General features: G+C 47.5%; 1 protein-coding gene across 1 annotated transcript; it reads left to right on the forward strand.

The window, feature by feature from the left end:
- The first annotated feature begins 323 nt into the window (after positions 1 to 323).
- LOC131204153 (interferon-gamma-inducible GTPase 10-like) lies at positions 324 to 1,834 on the forward strand. The gene has a single exon (XM_058195051.1). The coding sequence runs from the start codon at positions 324 to 326 to the stop codon at positions 1,551 to 1,553; it is 1,230 nt and encodes a 409-aa protein (XP_058051034.1). The 3' UTR covers positions 1,554 to 1,834.
- The last annotated feature ends 7,021 nt before the right edge of the window (positions 1,835 to 8,855 follow it).

An 8,855-nucleotide genomic window follows, 5' to 3' on the forward strand; every position in this document is an offset into this window, starting at 1 on the left:
TTGAATCTTATCTACCACCAACTTGATTTGACCTCTAGTAGTTCAGATCCTTGTAGAGAGCTTTATCATACAATTAAACTATATATTTATCTATATTGCCTGGACTCCTGATTTCTTGCACTTGGCAAAGCCGATGATATGGAAATGGGGCACAAATGTATTCTTCCATGATACATTTAGTTTTACCTATGAACCAGTATGACCTCAGAAGATGAGGTGGTCTTACTAGGGACTATAGAATGTGCAGGAAGTCATGACATAACTGAGAAGAATCACAATCTCTCTCTTCATTTCCAGATAACCAGCGCAGAACAAAAAGTACTATGGGCAATATATTTCCAAAAGACGATGTAAGGAGAGAATTTGAAGATTTAAAGAGTGATTTGAATCGAGGAAAAATCCCCGAAGCAGCAGCTGAATTCCGAGGATATATAAATGAAATGCAAAACCTGCCACTCAATATTGCAGTTGTTGGAAAGGCCGGTGCTGGGAAATCCTCCTTCATTAATGCCGTCTGGGGCATAAATGATGATGATGATGAAGCAGCCGAGGTCTGGACAGTTGAGGAAACCAAAATGCCAAAGGCCTATTCCCACCCCTCTTTTCCCAACATAACGATATGGGAGCTACCAGAGATCAGAGAACGTAATTCTAAGGCAGCTGAATATTTCGAGAAGGTTCAGTTTGAAAGATACGATGTCTTTATTATGCTTGTCACTGACCGCTTTACTGAAAATGATGCTTTCCTGGCAAAGGAAATACAAAGAATGAGGAAGAAGTTTTATTATGTGCATTCTAAAATAGATCTCAGTATTGAAGGCGAAAGGAGGAAAAGGAATTTCAAGATGGAGAAAACCCTGGAGACCATCAGGAATTATTGTGAAGATAATTTGAAAGAGTCATCTGAGCTCCCTGAGAGGGTATTTCTGATATCCAACCTGCATGTACATATGTATGAATTCCCTCTCCTGAGAGAGAAAATGGCCGCCGAACTTCCTGATTACAAGAAACACATTTTAACTCTGGCTGGGCAGTTTTTTTCAGAGAATAATTTGATGGACAAAAAGATTAAAATGAACTCATATATAGAGAGGTTTGCAAAGTTATCTTGGGTTTGTGGAGCAGCAATTGTTTGGCCCCTCTCTCTAGCTTGTGATATTGGAATCCTAATGGTTGCATGGGAATGGTTCTGGAAGGTGTTTGGCTTAGACAAGAGCTCCCTCCGCTTTCTGGCACTTCAGACGGGAAAAGGGTTTAAAGAGCTGAAATCGGGGAACCGGGAAAGGCCATTAGTCAGTACCGTCCATGCACAGCTGGTATTTTTTCTCCTTCTGAAGTCTGCTTTTTGGGTTATGCTCCCATCTGTGAAATATTTGGGGACCTCTCTTGCTGAAACTGTGTCGGTTATGAAACTGGTTCTTGATTACATGCCTGGAATCGGGTCTGTATTTGATGGAGTGAGTTCATATGCTTTCATGCATTATTTTCTGAACAGATTTCTTGGCAATGCGGTGGAGGATGCCCAGAACGTTCGAGAAAAGCTTCTTAAGTGATCAAAGTCCCCGTGAAAGATCCAAGGAGCCATCCTCCCCTCTTTGAAGGAGAACATTTCATCCCAATGAGAAGAAAGGGAAGAAAATAAGAATATGCTTTATTACCTTATTAGAACTGTCTATTTGCTCGCTTGTTATTCTCAGATTGCAGTATGTGCTTGGTCAGTTTAAGAGGCAAATAAATCTTTTTTTTTCTGCAGATGTCTCCAAGGAAAATTAGAAATTAAGTGTTTATCCATATTGTTTCGTTAGCTTTTTTCCTACTCCACGTGTAACAATCATCACTAATAAAAGAGTCGAGTTGATCCTTTCCAATTTCTCTGGCTTCAATTCAAAGATGATTAGGGGACTGGAGGCTAAAACATATGAAGAACAGTTGCAGGAAGTCGGAATGCCTAGTTTAATGAAAAGAAGGACTAGGGGAGACATGATAGCAGTGTTCCAATATCTCAGGGGTTGCCACAAAGAAGAGGGGTCGGGCTGTTCTCCAAAGCACCTGAGGGTAGAACAAGAAGCAACAGGTGGAAACTAATCAAGGAGAGAAGCAACCTAGAACTAAGGAGAAATTTCCTGACAGTTAGAACAATCAATATGTGGAACATATTGCCTGCAGAAGTTATGAATGCTCCAACACTGGAAATTTTTAAGAAGATGTTGGATAGCCATTTGTCTGAAATGGTGTAGGGTTTCCTGCCTGGGCAGGGGGTTGGACTAGACAACCTCCAAGGTCCCTTCCAACTCTGATATTATTAATCCAGCAACCCAGAAGTGATTGGAAGAGCCTTTTTTTTTTTTGCTTTTAAAAGCATTTTTTTAACATCCTCTTTGGGCTGAAGAGGTTGTAAAAAAATGCTTTTAAAGGGTTGAAACAAGGCTCTGAAGATCCCAGCTGAGGTGCCTGATCCTCAGAAGCTTTTTTTTTAAAAAGCATTTTTTAAAAGGTAAAAAAGCTGAAGCCTGCTAGGCAAAAAGTGGGGGGATGGTGTGTGTGTGTGTGTGAGGGAGAGAGAGAGAGAGAGAGAAAGAGAGAGAGGTGGGGGAGAAAAAGAAAGAAAGAAGAAAGAAAGAAAGAAAGAAAGAGAAAGAAAGAAAGAAAGAAAGAAAGAAAGAGACGGAGGGAGGGAGGAAAAAGGAGAGGAAAGAAGGACTACAAACCTGGCACTAGAGCAGTGGTTCTCAACCTTTATAGTGCTGCGACCCCTTTAATACAATTCCCCACGATGTGGCGACCCCAACCGTAAAATTATTTTCGTTTTGAATTTATCGTGCCTGAAGCCGTATTGGCTAGCGATCTGAACTGCTTGCGATTGCCTTGAGGACAGAGGCATTAAAGCGGAGACTCCTCCCCTATTAAGTTTATGGCGCCTGAAGCCAGATTAGGCTAGCGATTGGGAGTGATTGCAGCTGGCTTGAAGGGGAGACATCAGAGCAAAGATTTCTCTCTTTTTTAATTCATCGCGCCTGAAGCTGAATTTGGCTAGCGATTTGAAGAGCCTGCAGCTGGTTTGTGGAGTCAACCATTGGAGCGCGATTCTTCGACTCGCAAGTATACTTCCCATATTTCCGATGGTCTTAGGCGACCCCTGGCAAATCGTCATTCAACCCCCAATGGGGTCCCGACCCACAGGTTGAGAACCTCTGCACTAGATGCAGCTTCAGAGGATAATCCAGGGCTGGAAGGGCCCTGGAGGTCATCTAGTCCAATCCTGCTCCATCAGGACACTGTTAGTGAGTTTCTGTCTTTTGAGCCCCCAATCATATAACCACACCCACCCAGTCACATGACCCTCCCACCAAGCCACGCCCATTGAACCCGGTAGGAAAGAAATTTAGATTTCACTACTGGTTTTGAGTTTCCTACTTGGATTAGAAAATCCACCCCTCTCCTCTCTCCCAGAGCCCTCCTCCACCCACAAAACCAGTACACCAACAGCCATGATCAACACAACCATTACACAACACAGCTGCACTGGGGGCTTTTTATATCCCCCCCCTTTGCTAAAGAGGTCTTAAAGAGGCAGGCTCCTCAGCCCTGTTAAGTTCGGTATTGACGAGGTGAGACCAGGTTAGTGACAACAGCTCTTTAATATAGTGTGACCCAGCAAAACTCTGGAGAAAACCTCCTTATATACACTTCAGCCTGAGGCTGCATCCAATCAGAACGAGATATTTCCGCCTAAAACTCCCGCCAAAACTTACAGTAATACATTACACTCCTTCCTCCCAGAAGGCACTTTGCCAATATTTGCATATTACTTCTCGTAGTCCTGCAGGTCGTGGGCGCCTCCTGACTCTCCCGGACCTGCAGTTCACTTTCTGGAGTTGAGTCGAGCTTGCCGGAGGGACTTTTCGCCCTCTGAGCTCCTCCTCCCGCCATCCGCCCTGGATTATTCGCCGGCTCGGACCTGCTGTCCTCTCGAGGGACCTGAGGGTGTCGCTGGACCTCGCCTGACTCAGATAAGTCTCTGTTTGGTTCTATGCTTTCTGTTTGTTCTCGGTTCCAGTCAGCTGTGGGGTTAATTAAATCATAGTCAGGGCTCGTCTCGCCTAATTCTGCCTTATCGCTCAATCTGTTTCTTAGCTGATCTATGTGGCGCCTCCAAACTCTGCCATCGTCTATTTCCACTAGATACGATTTGGGGCCCGTTTTGTCTATGACTATCCCCCTCTTCCAGTTTGGGCCGTCGCTATAATTATGGGCCCACACTGAGTCTCCTATGTTTAATTCCCGGAGTCTATCTGGTTTTGTTTTGAACCCGTCCTGCACGTAGTTCGGGTGTAGCCGGTCTAGCGGGCACCTAGCTTCCGCCCATTAATAGCTCGGCTGGGCTGCGGCGGTGGCCACACAGGGGTCCTGTGTTGGACGGTTAGGAATGCGTCGATTTGTGCCTGCCAGTCTCCGGGCTGCTTCGTGATAGCGCTTCTTCGCACCGAACAAAACGCGTTCAGCAAGGCCGCTCGACGAGGGTGGAACGGCGCTGAGAGGGCATGTCGGATGCCCTCTTCAGCCAGGTACCTTCAAATAATGCTGCAGTGAACTGTGGGCGTTATCGGACACGAGGGTGTCCGCAGCCCGTGCGTGGCGAATAGGTGTTTTAGTGCTGAAATGACGCTCCCGCGGTTGTGGATTTCATTAGGATGATCTCCAGCCATTTGGAGAATGCATCCACCACAATTAGAAATGTTTGGCCGTGGAAGGGCCGCAAAATCAATGTGAATGGGACCAAGGGCCTTGGGGTTTCTCCCACTCCAACACTGGGGCCGAGGGTGGTAGTGGTCTGGATTCCTGACATACCTGGCATCGCCAACCCTGTCACCGATTTCCTGTCCATTAGGGGCCACCAGACATAGCTCCTGGCTAGCCCTTCATCCTTACAATTCCTGGGTGACCCTCATGCAGTAGTTCCAGGACTTTTTCCTCAGCTTCTCTGGAACTACCACCTATCCCCCAGAGCAGGCACCCCTTGCACAGACAATTCCCTCTTTTCTTTACAAATTCTCTAAAACGTCGCCCGGCGCAGCGGCCATCCCCTTGAACCCAACCGATTACAGTTCTTAAAACAACGTCCCGGTAGGAGGCCGAGCCACTTCCTGCGATGTGACTGGCCCAGAGTCCCAAGAGTCAATTAGTAGAACGGGGTGCCCGGAGTAGGGTCCTCGATTTCCGGCAATGGGCATCTGCTCAGTGCGTCCGCATGCCCCAGCTCTTTCCAGGTCGATGCTGTAGTTTGTAAGAGTAGGCGGCCAAAAGATAGTCCATCTGGTCAGTCGGGTGATAGTGCCACTGGCGTTGGTCGCCAGCCAGTAAGCCCAATAGTGGTCTGTGGTCAGTGATAATGTCAAAGTCTCCCCAAAAACGTATTCGTGAATTTTTTCACCCCTGACACTATTAAGTAGAGCCTCCTATCTAGCTGGCTGTAATTTCTCTCAGCCGGGGACATCGTTCGTGAGTAGAACGCTATAGGGACTTCTGTGCCGTTTGGGAGTCTGTGGCTAAGTACAGCTCCTACTCCATAGGGGGACGCATCACAAACCAATACTAACGGCAGCCTGTTATTGTATTGTATTAACAGGCTATCGCTTGATAGCAAACTTTTTACTGCCTCAAATGCCCTATTCTCTGACTTCCCCCACGACCAAACTGTGTTTTTTCCAAGCAATTTATGCAACGGTTCAGCAACGGTTGCCTTGTCTTTTAAAAACACGGCGTAAAGTTTACCAGACCCAGGAAAGCCTGGAGTTCTGTCTTGTTTTTGGGTGCTGGGGCTCTTTATCGCCTTGACTTTGCTCTCAGTGGGGTGAATCCCTTTTTTGTCTATTCTATAACCCAAAAATTCAACAGATTCGACCCCTATCTGACACTTGCTTGCTTTAACTTTTAATCCTGCCGTCCTAAAAATGGCCAAAACTTTCCTTAATCGCTTCCCCAGTTCTCTTAAATCTTCCCCTGATACCAACACATCATCGAAATAGGCACGACTCGGTAACCCTTGTAGGAGTCGCCCATCAAATTTTGAATAGCCCTGGGGCCACACTCACCCCAAACTGTAACCGGGTGCACTTAAAGGCACCCCGTGCGTTATAATGGTCTGGGCTTCCGCTGTGCTAGCATCTACGGGTAGCTGTTGTGCCAAGTCTAATTTGGCTAAAACTTGTCCGTGCCCTAGTGAGTGCAATAAGTGTTGCACTACTGGAACTGGGTAGGCGCCTTTGCAATGCTTTGTTCAAGGTAGCCTTGTAATCGCGCACAAATTCTTATGGACCCGTCTGGTTTCATAGGGTGTGATTGGCGGCGCCTCCCATTTGGCATGGTCAACTGGCACTAGTATCCCTGGCTGACTAATTTATCTAACTCTTTGTCGATTTTAGGTTTGAGTGCAAAGGAACCCTCCTTGCCTTTAACCTAATGGGAGCTATTTGGGGTCTAAATGAAGGATATAGGGGTCCCCTTATACTTGCCTAAACGGTCCTCGAATACGCTGCAATTCCTCCATTAGGGCGTTTGCAGGTTGCATCCGCTCCGTGGACGCCAGTCACCCCATTCCCAACGCCTGAACCAGTCTAGCCCCAGCAAACTTGGCAAGGTTCCCTCGACTAACGTGATGGGCAGGGTCTTTTCGTATGTTCCGCATTTGACCTCGACGGTCGTTGTCCTCGAACAGGGATGCGGTTGCTGGTAATCCTGCACCCGAGCCGTTGTTTCTGTAGCGCTTATGCGATGCGCAAGGCTTTCACAAAAGTGTCCCAGGACATGATTGTGATAGCTGATCCTGTGTCTCTTCCAGCCGCACGGTGCCTTCAATTGTTGGGTTAGTGAAGATCTTTTCTTCGATGCGGTAGCTGTGGTCTATGGTAACAGTCATTCGGTTTGACTTCGCGCTCTTTCTTTCCTGGCCAATCGCGGGTCGCCTTGCCGATCTCGGCCTGATTGGCTGGTTTGAAATTTCGGCGGAATGTGGGGTTTGCATCTCTGACTCAGAGCCGCTCTGATTGGTGATTTGAATTTTCGGCGGAAGGTTGGGGTGCTCGCAGACTTGGGCCAGGTGCCCTTTCTCTCACACGCGCAAATGGCGCCCTGAACTTACATCTTTGGCGCTGATGTCGCCCGCAGCTTCCGCATTCCTCCGGTCTTCCTTGTCGATTTTCCGGTGTAGTGGACTTCTTCCTCTTCGCTGGTTGACTCACGATAGGTTTCTTCGTGGTGGACTGTGCTCGGCTTTGCGCCCGCCATCGGCGTGAGTCGCTTTGTAAGGTGTCTGCTGCATGGTTGGACATCTCATGGGCTCTGGCTTCGTCCAGAGCGTTTGCCAATGTCAGGTTGCTCTTGGCTAGCAACCGTCTCCTCAAACGGATGTCTCTGACCCCCGTATAAGTTGTTCCAGCAGCTCTTCGTCCAGATCGCGGTACTGCAATGCTTGGAGGCTTGTCTCAGGGCTGCCATGTAGTCGCTGATAGACTCGCCTTCTTGTTGCCTGCGCGCTCCCAAACTCGCACGCCGAACGATTTGGACGGGGCGGGCGTGATTCTTCAGGAGGGTCTGAAGGGTCTGCCACGACACGGAGTGTAGCGGTGTTGGCTCCGCCAGGGCTTCTGCGACGGCGATGACTGCGGACCCACAGTGGCTTATGAAGTAAGCCCGTTTGCGGTTGTCGGAGACTCCTGTAACTCGCTTGCCTCCAGGAAACTTTCAAACGGGTCATGTATATTCCCCATGTTTCCTGGGCAGGGTCAAACGGAGTGGGTGGCGTCGGTCATCGCTGCATTCGCTATCACCTTGCTGGGTTTGATTCTCGTAGTGAGTTCAGCTCTGTTCTGGTGCTCTGCCTCAAGATCCCACCTTCGCCGCCAATGTTAAGTCCGGGTATTGACGAGGCAGGAGACCAGGTTAGTGACAACAGCTCTTTAATATAGTGTGACCCAGCAAAACTCTGGAGAAAACCTCTCCTTATATACACTTCAGCCTGAGGCTGCACCAATCAGGAACGAGATATTTCCGCCTAAAACTCCCGCCAAAACTTACAGTAATAGCTAGTTGTAGGCAGCCTTCCCTCTTACAGTGCACAGCAGCTCTGACTGGCTGGGGCGTAGGGGTGTTGAAGTCCTCCCCTCTGAGAAGCTGCCAAGGTGCCTTCCAGCTCTATTCTGATTGATTGATTGATTGATTGATTGAGTCTCTCTGGTACTCCTTGCCTTGGGAGGGTGAGGCTATCCCTTCTCCAAGGATGGATGACTCAGTCTGGATTAATTTTATTTATTTATTTATTTTATTTGTCACAACATTATATATAAGCATAAGCAGGAAATAACTATACGATATATAAGCACATATATAATCATAAGCAGTGGTGGGATTCAAATAATTTAACAACCGGTTCTCTGCCCTAATGACCAGCTGGGTAGGCGTGGCTTGGTGGTCATGTGACCATGTGGGCGTGGCCAACTCAACGTCACTCACGTCGATGGGTGCTTCACCTTAGCTGTTACAATGTAATAAGGATTAGCCAGAGAGGCAGTTTCTGTACGCAGGGCAATAAAGTTAAGGCTAGAAACAACATCAGAATGTTTCCTTCCTGCCTTCCTTACAGGATTAGCCCTGTAAAGTGGAAAAAAAAACAAAATAAGATTTCTTCCAACAACCGATTCTCCAAATTGCTTAGAAAGTTAACAACTGGTTCTCCCGAATAGGTACGAACTGGCTGAATCCCACCACTGATCATAAGTATGTAATAACTATATGAAATTGGATACAACCAAAGGGAACATTAGGACAGGAACTGTAGGCACGTTGGTGCTCTTATGCAC

Source organism: Ahaetulla prasina, chromosome 10, assembly GCF_028640845.1.
Source record: "Ahaetulla prasina isolate Xishuangbanna chromosome 10, ASM2864084v1, whole genome shotgun sequence".
In the NCBI taxonomy this organism is placed as follows: Eukaryota; Metazoa; Chordata; class Lepidosauria; order Squamata; family Colubridae; genus Ahaetulla; species Ahaetulla prasina.